The 14175-nt window shown below is 43.8% G+C and overlaps 1 protein-coding gene and 1 pseudogene across 1 annotated transcript; one reads left to right on the top strand and one right to left on the bottom strand.

The window, feature by feature from the left end:
* Positions 1–2528: 2528 nt before the first annotated feature.
* Positions 2529–5910, bottom strand: LOC129187249 (uncharacterized; annotated as a pseudogene).
* A 1698-nt stretch (positions 5911–7608) lies between these two features.
* Positions 7609–10243, top strand: LOC129187231 (zinc finger protein 37-like). Its single transcript, XM_054786178.1, has 3 exons — positions 7609–7928; positions 8152–8358; positions 9046–10243. Exons 1-3 carry the CDS (start codon positions 7691–7693, stop codon positions 10095–10097), a joined length of 1497 nt encoding a protein of 498 aa, XP_054642153.1. The 5' UTR covers positions 7609–7690; the 3' UTR covers positions 10098–10243.
* Positions 10244–14175: the final 3932 nt, after the last annotated feature.

The raw sequence follows: 14175 nt of genomic DNA on the forward strand, positions 1-14175 counted from the left end.
CTTTTATTGTGGGTTTTTTTGTTTGTTTGCTTTTTATAATGTTCTATGGACCATGTATGTGTCTGAAATAAAGTTGATGATGATGATGATGATTCTTCACTACTTGTTTTGGTCAGTAGAGGGCACTTGTTTACACTGTTTACGCGGCTTGATTGTTTGGGGGCGTTACCGGAAGAAAGCAACAGCGGGTCATGTCAGTTTGCTGGATTCTATGGATTTTCACAAGTTTGAGCACTAAAATTGTAATCTATGACATTTTAATAGATTGTCAATAAAGCTGTAAGTGTGATTTTAACTCAAGTATGCGTCTGGAGGTCTGTGATTGGCGTTACCGCTTACCAATAAGCAGTGACGTGCGGTGATGTTCATCATGGCTGGTGAGTCACTGACTACTTCAGAGACCACCTCAAAAAACAACCCAATTTGACAGGTTTTTACTGAATAAGGCACTTAGAATGTACATGAATAAAGGAGGTGGCATTTACAGTATAAACGATGAACTATAAAACATTTAATGAGGATGTGAACGTCCCTCGTTTACTTCCACAACAACCTTCTGGATATGTTTTGCAATCAAGCAAAAATGTGACACGGCAATACATGAACGCAAAGAGCAGAAAACACCCAAATGTCGGATTCTGCAGAGCTTCCTTAGTAAGCTTGCTTCCGTGTTTCCTCCAAATACGCTCCCTGCCTCCTCTGTAAACAGACCCCACCCACTCTGCTTCGTATTATTGCCCCGTCTTCCTGGAGCTGCCGTGACATGGTCTCTATGATTACCGTAATGACAGGTATATCACTAAAAAGCACACACTCTTCCTTCAGAAACTGCTGGAATAATTTTGATAGTTCAAGATTTACAGTAATTTGAAACTAGCATTGCATATCCCATCGCCGGCTGCAGCTTCCATGTTAAAGGTTTCCAAAAATATATTTGGAAAGGCTTACAGGGCCGTAGTTTGCCCAGATCTGCTGTGGGCTACGTGGTGGAAACACATTCCTTTGACAGACTTAAGACTTTTTGGTCTTTTTTTTGTTTGTTTTCCTCAATTTTGACTAGCTAGTTACTCCATATGGAATGATTTACTGAGAATGTGTTATTTCCTACAAAGAATCTTAAAGTTATTTTATATATATACATATGTATATATATATATATATATATTATGTAACATTTATAATATGCAAAATAACTAATTTTATGTGGGTTTAAAAAAATAAAAACAGCAATATCGTCGAACAAAATGGCCATTTAAATGGTTAAAAAATTAATTATGTATTTGTTATTTTTGATTCGGACTAAAATTTACTGAGATTTGAGGAAAAAAAGTTGAAAAACATGGACGTGTTTGAGGGTGATGTTGCAGGAGGCATGGTGGTAGAGAGATCTGGTGTGGGGACTTTAATGCACATCATAGTTGATGGGGAAGTAAGCAAACGGATCACAATGGAGCAGTAGTAGAAGAACTCATGGATATCAGACAGTTAGTCTGCTTCAACAAGGGAAATGGAACAAGAATAGATATACGCTCAAATAGAATGTCATGCATTGACTTAACTCTGCTCTCACATAGCTTGGCAAGTTCCTGTGAATGGTACGGAAATGAAAGCACAAGTTTAGGAAGTCATCATTTCCCCAGAAGTTGTACAATAAACGCAGAAGTAGATATCCAAGAAAGACCCAGACATAAAAAGTGGTGCTTTTCAAAAGCGCATTGGGGAAAATTCAGGGAGGAATGTAGCAAAGCATTGGTGATATGGAGGAATGCACAGTTAAGATGACAAATAAGATCTTAGATGCAGCAATGAAAAGTATACCGTGGAAGTCAGTTGGAGGGAAAGGAAAATGGTTCCATGGTGGAATGAAAAGTGCACAACAGCGGGAAAAGAAAGAAATAGCGCACTAAGAAGGTTAAGGAAGAACCTCAGCCAGGTGAGAGGAAAAAAGCTATAGCCCCAAGAGGAATTAAAAACAGTAAACAAACGCATGGAGGGATTATTGCTCTGCCATTGGAAGGGAAATCAAGATAGGAGATGTATGGTCAATGCTGAAGATGAGTGGGAAAAGGTGTTTGTTCAAATACCTGCATTAGAAGATAATGGAACAATGGCTGGGACTGATAAAGAAAAAGCAAATGTGCGGGGGGAAAAGTTTGCGGGGGTGCGTAGTGGAGACCATCTGGATGCTAATCATAGACGAGGGAAGGAGAGGATGTTAAAACCAAATAGGGATGTGTTTCTACAACAGGATGGTGAGGAGAGTGTGATGGATGTTGAAATGAATATCAATGAATTGCTAATAGGATGAAATAAAAGTAAAGATACTGCAACAGGAGAAGACCAGTTGAGTTATATTATGTTCCACTGTGTACAGACTGTGTGCATACATCTACTGATGCCTAGTCTGGACACATCTTCAGTGATGTTCCTGGGATCTTAAGACGTTTCAGGTCTTTCAACATCATACGCCCTCCTCCAGGTGACCCAGCCGGGGCTGATCAGACCCCAGCTTGTGTCCAGACGGCTAGCTAGCTTCCATGACTCCATGGCTCCCCTCTTTTGAGCCAAAGCCATCTTGAGGCTCTCTCTGCCGCATCGGTGGAACTGCGGATGGCTCTCCTCTTTCTCTCTCCCTCGATGCCTAAACTACTGAAGGCTCTGGCCAAGGATCAGGCTGCTAAACCCCTACATCCAACCTCCACAGGGAGACACCTTGTTCTCCAGCCGGCCTGCTGGCAGTCGCTGACCAGTCCTGCGTACTTGGAGAGCTTCCTCTCAAAGGCTTCATCCAGTCGATCTTCCCACGGGACTGTCAGCTCCAGCAGCACTATTTGCCTGGTGAACGCTGACACGAGGACAATATCTGGTCACAGGGTGGTGACGGCAATGTGGCTGGGGAACTTCAGCTGATGTTCAAGATCCACCAACAACTGCCAGTCTTTTGCAGACATCAGTATGCCTGCAGATGTTGTTCTTCTGACAGGAGTTGGCTTGTCCCCAGCTCTGGTTTTGTTAAAGGGTTTTTCTTGGAGGGATGGAACTGCTTTGCCCACTCCAGTCCTGAGCTGATGGCCTCAGCGATGGTTTTAAGGACTTGGTCGTGCCTCCACCTTTACCGTCCATCTCCAGGGTTCCTCGCTTTGAACACAGCGGGCATGCTGGTGACTCTACTATGCCCCATGTGTGCAGGTTTGACGGGCTTGGAAGCACATCATACACTGCCTGGATGAGGAATTTGATGCGGTGAAGCTCAGATTTCCAAAGCTCTGCCCAAGTGACTTTCCTCTCGACCGCATTCTCCCATCTCATCTAAGCTCCCTGATGTTTCATTCCCACTGCCTTGCAGGTTCTGGTCTCCTCCACTGCTGCTCGCACCTCCTCCTGAAAAAGGCGTCGCCTTTCCTTCCCCCTGGTGTTCATTTGGGGACACAGAAAGGAACCTAGCCCTGCTCGGCTTTGTGTGACCACTCCCACCAGGCTCCTGTGGTGCAGCCTAGCATCTGCCTCTTGAAGTGCTTCCTCTGCCCTCCATTTCCTGCCCGTCCTTACATGGATCCCTGCTTTAGTCACCTTTGGATCACATGAGTCCCTGTACTGAACCACTTCCCTGGCTCTGGTTACCTTGTATCCCTCCTCCAGGGATTTGAGAGGCAGTTGCAATTTGTTGGTGTTTCCATAAAGTGCAATGCTACTCATGCTCCTTGGCAATCCAAGCCATCTCCGGAGGTGGTTGCTGACCCTCCTCTCCATGGTTTCAACTGTCGAGATGGGGACTGCGTAAACAAGGAGGGGCCACAGGATCCTGGGAAGAATGCCATGTTGGTAGACCCAGGCTTTAAACTTCCCAGGCAGGCGTGACTTGTCCACAGATTTCATCCAGCCATCCAACTCAGTGCAGGTCGACTGTATAGATGTTGTGTCTCTCAGAGAGCAGTCAAAAACCTTTCCCAGGCTCTTGACTGGTTTCTCTGAGATAGTTGGGATGGCTGTGCCTGTGATGTTAAACCGGAACTTGTCTTCTACCTTTCCTTTCCTCAGCACCATTGATCTGGATTTGTCAGGTTTGAAACGCATCCAGGCCCACCCCACCAGCTTCTCAAGCCCCTTCAGAATCCACCGACAGCCTGGGACTGACTCTGTCATGACTGTGAGGTCATCCATGAATGCCCGGATGGGTGGTTGCCGTTGTCCAGATTTCGTGCGGGGCCCTCTGCACTCTGGTTCAGCAGACTTGGTGAGCATGTTCATGGCTAGGGAGAACAACGTCACAGAGATAGTGCACCCTGTGATGATACCGATGTCCACCTTGTGCCAGCTGGATGTTATTGCTCCTGAAGAGACCCTCATCCTGAAATTGTTGTAATAATCAGCGATTAGGTCTCTGCACCTGCTGGGTACGTGATGTTTTGTCAGAGTGAGCCTCCTTTCTGGACTGATGTATCGATGTAGGTGTTCTTTGCCAGGTAGATACACAGCCGTTTGGAAACAGTGCTGAAGAAAACCTTTGCCTCAATGCACAACAGGGAGATGATGCGGAACTGGTCAAGCTGGGTGGAATTTTCCTCCTTTGGGATCCAAACCCCTTCAGCAACTCTCCATTGGTCAGAGATCCTCCCTCTTCTCCAGAAAACTCGCAGGATTTTGCACAGACGCAGGAGTTTGGGACAGTTCTTATACACTTTGTATGAAGTGCCACTTGGTCCTGGAGCAGAGCTTGCCCTTGCTTTGCGGACAACCTCCCTGATTTCCGTTAGCTGCAGCTCTGACATGTCGAACTGCACTTCTGGTTCAGGGGTTCTATAAGGTTGTTACACTCGCCCAACTCCTGCTCTCTTGCGGGGTCGCCGTACGTCTCCCTCAGATGTAGGTCTATATCTTCCTGCGAGGAGACCAGTTTTCCAGAACTTACCGGAAAATATGTTGGGAAAAATATTTTATTTATTTAACAAGATATGGGAAGAAGGGAAAATACAGAAGCAATGGAAAAGTGCTTTAATTTGACCATTTAATAAACCCGGTAAGGATCCAAAACACCCTGTGAATTATCGACCTATTGCTCTAACATCACATCTGTGCAAATGGATGGAGAAAGTTCTAGTCAGAAGACTTGATTATTTCCTTGAAAGTCGAGAGTTACTTGCAAACTATAAGTGTGGTTTAGAAAAGGACGATCAACAATGGACGCTGTAGTGAGAGTAAGTCATGAAATAGAGAAAACCTTTCAAATGAAAGACTTGATGAATATTGTATTCTTTGATATTGAAAAGGCTTATGATTCCATGTGGCGGGAAGGATTACTGGTTAAGATGAATAGGATGGGAATTAGAGGTAGGTTCTATAACTGGGTCCTTGATTTCATCCATCCATCCATCCATCCATCCATCCATCCATTTTCTATACCGCTTCTTCCTCATTAGGGTCGCGGGGGCATGCTGGAGCCTATCCCAGCTGACTTTGGGCGACAGGCGGGGTACACCGGGGTCCGATTTCATATCGGACAGAAAATTCAAAGTTAAAATAGGATCAGAAGAATACAGTATAGCAAATGGTATTCCACAGGGGAGTGTAATTAGCCCAGTTTTGTTTAACGTAATGATAAATGATATATTCATGAATCTGGATAGAAGGATTGGGTCGGCCCTACATGCAGATGATGGAGTGATTTGGACAAGGGGACGAGATTCTATAAATGTGACAAGTAAAATGGAGGAAGCAATAAAGAAGATAGAACAATGGTCATATGACTGGGGATTTAAGCTATCACCCAATAAAACATGTTACATGATGATTACCAGGAAAAAAGGCATGAAAAATCAGAACCTGATGCTGTATGGACAAAACATTGCAAAAGTAGACAATTTGAAATACCTTGGTATGTGGCTCGATCAGAAAGGCACATGGAAGACCCATGTGGAAAAGGTAGAAGAGAAATGTAAGAGGATAATAAACTTAATGAGAGCTGTCACAGGTAAGGAGTGGGGGGCAGATAAACAATCACTGATGTGTAAATATAGAGCTTTGATGAGAGCAACTATAGAATATGGAAGTTTTGTTTATGGAGCTGCAGCTAAAACACATTTAATGAAAATAGAAAGAAATCTTCCCAAAGCATTTAGGATAAGTACAGGTGCAATCACATCAACACCAATGAAAGCAATGCAGGTGGAGTTAGGAGAAGTAGCGTATGACCTGAGAAGAGATCAACTTATGTTGACATACTGGAGTAGACTTAAAGGATGTAGGCATGGACATCTGGCCAAGGATGTGATGGAGGAACGTTGGGAGGATAATACAACTAAAAGTAACAGCTTTGGGTGGGTAATTAAAGATAGAACATAAAAAATATACATATTAATAATTCTACACCCATAAGCAATATTCCTATCTGGCCATTTCCTAAACCTGAAGTAGATATATACATAACATTGTAAAAAAATAAATGGAAAGATAGTGAAAAAGGGCATAAGGCAAGTCAATATATTAAAAACAAATATTATGGTTACTTAGATATGTATACAGATGGATGAAAAAGCGAAGAAGGGAAGGTGGGGATTGGAATCTATGTACCAACAATGAATTATAGCATCATTAAAAGATTACCTGACCAGCTCTCGGTTTATACAGCAGAAATGATGGTAATTATTATAGGCTTGCAATGGATAGAGGAAATAAAAGCAGATAGAGGGGTATGATGTGTGGACTCTCTGGCAGCATTATATAGTATTAAAAATATGGAATCAGGTGGAGAGGATTTACTATTAGAAATACATCAAAGCCTGTTCCAACTACACATGTTAAAAATAGAAATAAGATTCTGCTGGGTGCCTGCACGTGTAGGGGTGGAGGGGAATGAGGTGGCAGATAAAATGGCTAAAATGGGAATTAGAAGGAATGAAATTATAGATATACCTGCTGGTAAAGGCGAAGTAAAGGCAATAATCAAAAAACAAATGATGGAGAAATGGCAAAATAGGTGGGACGAGGGTAGTAGCAGGAGAAAGTATTATAAAGTACAAAAATCTATCAGTGCACAAGGGGTGAAGAGAAAAAACAGAAAAGAGGAAATAGTGTTAACTAGGATGAGGTTCAATCCCACCGGGTTCAATGACAAGATGTTTTTGATAGGGAAATGTAAATCCAAAGTATGTATGGAATGCAAAAGTATAGAGAACGTAGAACACATATTACTACACTGCAAGAGATATAGGGAAGAACGTGTAACGTTAAGGAAAAGAATTAAGAAGATAGGAAGGGAATGGAGCATTGAGGGTATCTTAGGAACAGGTGGGGAGGGGGTTAGAAATATATACAGAGGGCAGTGATAGAATATTTGAAGGACACAGGATTATGTAATAGAATATAGATAATTATTAGAATATTTTATTATAGTATTATAAAGATCATTATTAGTAGTAGTATAAGTAGTTTCCTCATTATCTAAGTTAGCATAAAGTAAGATACTGTATATGGCCCATGTTACATACTCTGGTACAGTAGGTGGCGGTATGCACCTTTTCAAGTCATGGTTGCAACCCGCCATTAAACTAAAAGAAGACGAAGAAGAAGGGTGACGTTGCGGAGGTGGTGTTACCGCAGTGCATTGTGGGCTTGGAGGGAAAACAAAACGTTTGTCGACGCCGACTACATGTTCGCCTTTGCCCTTGTGTTTTTGTTGTAACAAGTGGAAAACATGGTGCAAACGTGTTGTGTTATCAACTGCCACAATCTTTCACGCGATCGCTTCGGGAATAAAAAGGATGGGGGGAGATTTTTCTCATTTCCGACGTGGAAGCAAAGCCAAGGAGCTGTGATCTGTGAGCTAACAAAGAGACGCCGAATGGCCTGGATAGCAGCCGTGAGACGACCAAACATCACTTTCAACGCCATCACCCGACACATGTTGGTGTGTTCACGGCATTTTCACACTGGTAAGTTTGAATCAAAGCATGTGTTTTGCTCTTTCACACCTAGCATTTAGTAGGCCGCTAGCGTTAGCCAAGCTAGCTGAGGGCACCGAACAAAGTACCGTGTTTTGGGAATAAAACACGTTGTCTGTTGACTTTGAGTGATTTGTAAGCTCAAGAATGAACGAAAGAACCGTGATCAATGTACACAGTTTTAAAAGTAATAAGGGGAGTGTGTGTTTTTCAGGGAGACCTGCTAATGAAATGGATGAAAGCCATCCAGACTGGGCACCCTCATTACATCTCGGACACACGGAGGTGAAAGCTGCAGATAACGAGAGACTACAGATAACATTGCACGAGGAGGAACTTTCTCCAACAAGAGAGGAGAACGAGCGACTACGACAACAACTGGAAGATGTTTGCAAGACTCAAGTTGTGCTGCACGTTGAAGGTATGTTTCATGTTCACTAACCGTCTTGGGCTTCAATCACACAATGTGCACTGGCGCCCTCTGCTGTACAAGAAGGGGTTCTGACTAATTAAACCTGGTTTTATAAACGCACAGATTGAGAGATTGTAGTGCAGTTGTTGGATCTACTAGCTTTTTCAGTACATCTTAAAAGAAGTTATAAGATGTGGCATATTTTTATTTAGTCTCAAGGAAATCTACACACAAAATATATTTCATAATAAAATAAGACTTTAAAGACCCAGGACACGTTGTAGAGACTGTTTCCCAACTGGCCTGGGAACGCCTCGGGATCCGCCGGGAGGAGCTGGACGAAGTGGCCGGGGAGAGGAAAATCTGGGCCTCCCTGCTTAGGCTATTGCCCCCGCGACCCGATCTCGGATAAGCGGTAGAAGATGGATGAATGGATGGAATAAGACTTTAATACAATGTAAACCCCTGTGTAATTTAATTAGAAAACTTAAAGCATTTTCATATTTTAAAAAACTGGTTACAATTTTTTTTCCCTATGTAACAAAAAAGAAACAACCTTTACAGTAAAATATTAAAACAACCGTCAATCTTTATTCCATGTATTTTTAAGGTAGAATTCTGGTGACTTAGCTTTTATTATTGAGAAAATTATGGTGTTTTTTACAGTGCACAATAACTGCTGTTTGTGTCCTGCAGACATCCAGCAGTTGGAGCAGGGGGAGCCACAGCCCCCTGACATTAAAGAGGAAGAAGAGGAGCCAGAGGCCGGCTACATTAAAGCGGAAGAGGAGGAGCAACAGCCCCCCTATGTTAAAGAGGAAGAACTCTTGATCACTCAGAAGGGAGAGGATCCTTTGGCCAGGTTGCTACTGACTGGTGTCTCTGTGAAGACCGAAGCCCATGAAGACAAACCACTGGAGTCGTCACAGCTTCATCATAGTCCAAGTGAGGAGAAGAGAGAGGCGGAGCCTTCAAGCAGCAGCTCAACACAACACATGACAACAGAAGCTGATGGAGACCACTGTGGAGGATCACAAGCAGACAACCTCTTAGCTCCACTGTCAGATAGTGACGACATAACGTCACACTCTGCTGAAGAAGACAGCGACGACAGCCGAGAACCTTTGAGCAACAAGCAGTCAGAATGTTCTAAAAAGAAGACGGCTCAACGTTTTAACTGCTCAGTATGTGATAAAAGGTTTTCTTTTAAGAGTAATTTGACTCGGCACATGAGAACACACACAGGAGAAAGACCTTTTCATTGCTCCGACTGTGGGAAAAGCTTCAATGAAAAGGTAGCTCTGGTTATACACATGAGAACGCACACCGGAGAAAAACCGTTTACTTGCTCAGACTGCGGTAAAAGCTTCACTCGAAAGAAGGTCATGGAAAGACACATGACAGTACACACAGGAGAAAGACCTTTTAGTTGCTCAGACTGTGGTAAAAGCTTCGGTGAAAGGATAGCTATGGTTATACATATGAGAACGCACACAGGAGAAAGACCTTTCAGTTGCTCATACTGTGGTAAACGCTTTACTCAAAAGTCTGACATGCAATCCCACGTGAGAATACACACAGGAGAAAAACCCTTTACATGCTCGGCCTGTTTTAAAAGGTTCAGTCGAAAGGTAAACTTGGTATCGCACACGAGAACACACACAGGAGAAAAGCCTTTTAGTTGCTCAAACTGTGGTGACACATTTTGTTGGAAGTCCTCTTTGAAAAGACACATGCAGAAACACTGATGGTCTTGTGTTTGACTCGCCTGACGTCCATGCAGTCACTGTGTTGCCCGAAAAGTATTCTCTGTTCAATAAATACAGTGCACTTTGTTTTTATTTATGTGCAAAAGAAAGACATGGTGACTGATGTGCTTTCCTCTTTTATCAAATATCGGATATTGGATATCAAAGATGGCGCCCTCCGTGGCAGACGTCTCTGTGTCACTCCCGTTTTTTTTCTATTTTTTGCTATTTTTTTCATTTTGGACATTCAACACACTCACGCAGTACATTACAACAGGGAGACACTTTTGAACATCGGCAGGGTTCACCATGAACTTTCATTTAGCCTCTCAGACTTTGCCTTTCTTCTGCGCCGGGAGAACGCAGCAGCTTGCGGGCCTGGTGAGCTGAATACCAGGCAAGCAAAGCATCCGAGGCGTAAACGAGGCAAGCGAGCCGGCCTGCATGCTAGGCTAAAAGCTAGAGCGACTAGGCCACCGCTACCAAGCCTGCTGCTAGCCAACGTCCGCTCCCTCGAAAACAAGATGGACGAACTACGAGCAAGGATTACAGCTCAACGTGAGATCAGGGAATGCTGTGTGCTCACCTTCACAGAAACCTGGCTGACGGAGGATATACCGGACTCGGCGATCCAGTTGGAATCATTTGCTGCTTAACGGGGAGATCGGACTTTAGCGTCTGGTAAACACAGAGGTGGCGGCGTCTGTGTTTACGTAAACAAACGGTGGTGCACAGACGTACAGACGATGGAAAAGCACTGCTCGCAGGACATTGAGCTGCTGATGGTGAAATGCAGACCTTTTTATTTGCCTCGTGAGTTTAGCGCTGTGTATTTAACTGCTGTTTACATCCCACCACGAGCTAACACTGCTAATGCACAAGGCCTCCTGCATGACATCATTGATAAACACGAGACCAAACACCCAGACGCTGTATTCATTATATCTGGCGATTTCAACCACTGTAACCTCAGGACTGTCCTCCCCAAATATTACCAGCATGTGAGCTTTCCCACAAGGGAAAATAACATCCTGGACCAAGTCTACTGCAACATGAAAGGTGCTTTGAAGGCTGTTCCAAGACCCCACTTTGGTAAGGCTGACCACATCTCTATATTCCTTTATCCAACATACAGACAACTTCTTAAAAAAGCTCCCCCTGTAAGTACAGCAGTTAAAGTGTGGAATGAAGAAACTGATCAAGTACTTCAGGACTGCTTTGGCTGCACAAACTGGGATGTGTTTAAAACTGCAGCGGGGAGGGAAGATTGTACTGTTGATTTGGATGAATATGCTTCTGCTGTTACTGGCTACATTAGCACATGCATAGAGACTGTTACCACCACCAAGTATTACAGAAAATACCCTAACCAAAAACCATGGATGAACTGTGATGTAAGGGCATAGCTACGTGCTCGTTTGACTGCATTTGTCATGGGCACCGCTGAGGACTACAAAAAGGCCAGATATGACCTGAGGAGGTCCATACGGGAGGCCAAAAGACAGTACAGACAGAAGCTGGAGGGCTACTATTCCACCTCAGACCCTCGGCGCATGTGGGCGGGGCTCCAGCACATCACAGACTATCGACAGCGGAGTAGCGTAGCCACGTCCAGCCAAACCACACTTCCAGACGAGCTGAACGAGTTCTATGCCCGCTTTGACACCCAAACTCCTGATGAGCAGAGAGGGTGGCTGAACCTGGGGAGCACACAGGACTCACCTCTCATGGTGACATCAGCTGATGTGCGCAGGGTTCTGAACAAAACAAACCCACGAAAAGCAGCAGGCCCAGACAACATCTCAGGACGTGCACTTCGGGTTTGCTCATCAGAGCTAGCTGATGTGCTTGCTGACATATTTAACCTGTCGCTTGCACAAGCATCTGTACCGACCTGCTTTAAGTCCACCACCATAGTGCCCGTACCCAAGAAGAGCAACGTGACCTGCTTGAATGACTATCGCCCTACAGCACTCACTCCTATTGTTATGAAGTGCTTTGAAAGAATAGTCATGACCCACATCAAAAAGAGCATCCCGGCAACTGTGGACCCTCTACAGTTTGCATATCGCCAGAATCGGTCCACGGATGATGCAGTCAACACTGCCATCCACACAGCCCTTTCTCACCTACAGGGCCAGGACACCTACGTCAGAATGCTATTTATAGACTATAGCTCTGCTTTTAATACAGTCTGCCCCCACAAACTCACAGATAAGCTCCTCACACTTGGCCTGTCACCCTCCCTCTGTAACTGGGTGTTTAACTTTCTAACAGGCAGGCCCCAGTCAGTCAGAGTCCACAATCGCACATCCAGCTCAAGAATTGTGAGCACTGGGACCCCACAGGGGTGTGTGCTGAGTCCACTCCTCTACACGCTCTTCACCTACGATTGCGTGGCCTCCCAGAACAACACCAGCATCATTAAATTTGCGGATGACACTACAGTCATCGGCCTGATCACTGGTGGTGTTGAAACATCATACAGAAGAGAGGTGGAGGACCTCATAGCTTGGTGTCGTGATAACAATCTCCTTCTCAATACAGATAAGACTGAAGAGATGATCATCGACCCAAGAACAAGGGAAAAGGAGCCGCATAGACCCCTGTTTATTGATGAGACTGAGGTGGAGAGGGTGAAAACCTTCAAGTTCCTTGGCACACACATCAGCGAGGACCTCACCTGGTCTCACAACACCCAACAAATGATGAAGAAGTCCCAAAGGACACTGTACTTCCTGAGAAGACTGAGGAAATTTGGCATGTCCACCACAATCCTCAGTTGCTTCTACAGATGCACTATGGAAAGTGTCCTTACTGCCTCCATCACTGTTTGGTACGGTAACTGTACAACACGTGATAGGAAGGCACTCCAGCGGGTGATCAAGACCTCACAGAACATTGTTGGGGCAGCCCTCCCCTCACTGCAAGACATTTATAAAACTAGAGTCCTACGAAGAACACACAACCTCATCAAGGACAGCACACATCCACAACACTCATTATTCACACTCCTACCGTCAGGCAGACGCTACAGGAGTTTGAAGTCCAGGACCACAAGGCTGGCAAACAGCTTTTACCCACAGGCCATCAGGCTTCTCAACGAAGCACTCACACACGCCGCACGCAACACACGCACACACTCATAGCACTTTATTTATTTACTTATTTATTTATTTGTATTATTTATCTGTATTAATATCTCTTCTGTTGTTGTTGCTTAATTTATTGGTATATATGTTTCTTATGTTCTTATTCTTTTTGTTGTGTTTTCTTTCTTTTCTTGGGAGAATGAACAGAATAAGACTTTCATTGCATAGTAGAACTGCTGTTTTACTGTGCACATGACAATAAAACTCTTGAATTTTGAATCTTTTAGTCAAAGGTATTTTATTTGACTGTAAAAAATATGCATGCTAGGTTCATTGGAGACTTTAAATTGACCATAAGAATGTGAATGTGAGTGCGAATGGTTGTTTGATTGGCTGGCAACCCGTCCTGGATGTACCCCGCCTCTCGCCTGAAGACAGCTGGGGTAGGCCCCAGCATACCCGTGACCCTCATGAGGACAAACAGTACAGAAAATGGATGGTTGGATGCTGTAATCACTAAATGCTGTAACTGATGAAGTTGCTTCCTGTTGGATTACTTCCAGATTTGGTCTGGAAGGTAGTGATTTCATTCCTTCTGCTGACTTGAGTTGTTATGCTTCACTCGTTGAAGTGAGTTGGGTACGGAGCACATGCGCAGAAACTCGCGCGTGTGAATTTCAGGAGGGCTTTGAAGGATTCAAGAACAAAAGTTTTTGCTGGGTTTTTTTTTTCTTACTTTCCACTGCTGATTGGATTTTGCTCAAATTGCATGTGATAAAAGGGAACAATTATATTATTCTCTTGATATTCTATTACATATTGACAAAATGTTCACAAATAAGTGTGTTGATGCGCATAATTTTGGTTTGCCTGAACTTTTTGTCAGGTGTTTTATTCATATTATATTATCATGATCAACAAATTAATGAGAAAATGATTCGATTTTATTGAAAAAATCTTTTAAAAAGTATCGGTATCTATATCAG

The sequence above is a fragment of the Dunckerocampus dactyliophorus genome, chromosome 9 (genome assembly GCF_027744805.1).
Source record: "Dunckerocampus dactyliophorus isolate RoL2022-P2 chromosome 9, RoL_Ddac_1.1, whole genome shotgun sequence".
NCBI lineage: Eukaryota > Metazoa > Chordata > Actinopteri > Syngnathiformes > Syngnathidae > Dunckerocampus > Dunckerocampus dactyliophorus.

Excerpts from the sequence above, each read along its gene's own strand:
- LOC129187231 (XM_054786178.1), top strand. The coding sequence starts at position 7,691 with ATGGTGCAAACGTGTTGTGTTATCAACTGCCACAATCTTTCACGCGAT. Across the intron at positions 7,929-8,151 it reads TTCACGGCATTTTCACACTG|GGAGACCTGCTAATGAAATG; the intron begins GTAAGTTTGAAT and ends TGTGTTTTTCAG. Across the intron at positions 8,359-9,045 it reads AGTTGTGCTGCACGTTGAAG|ACATCCAGCAGTTGGAGCAG; the intron begins GTATGTTTCATG and ends TGTGTCCTGCAG.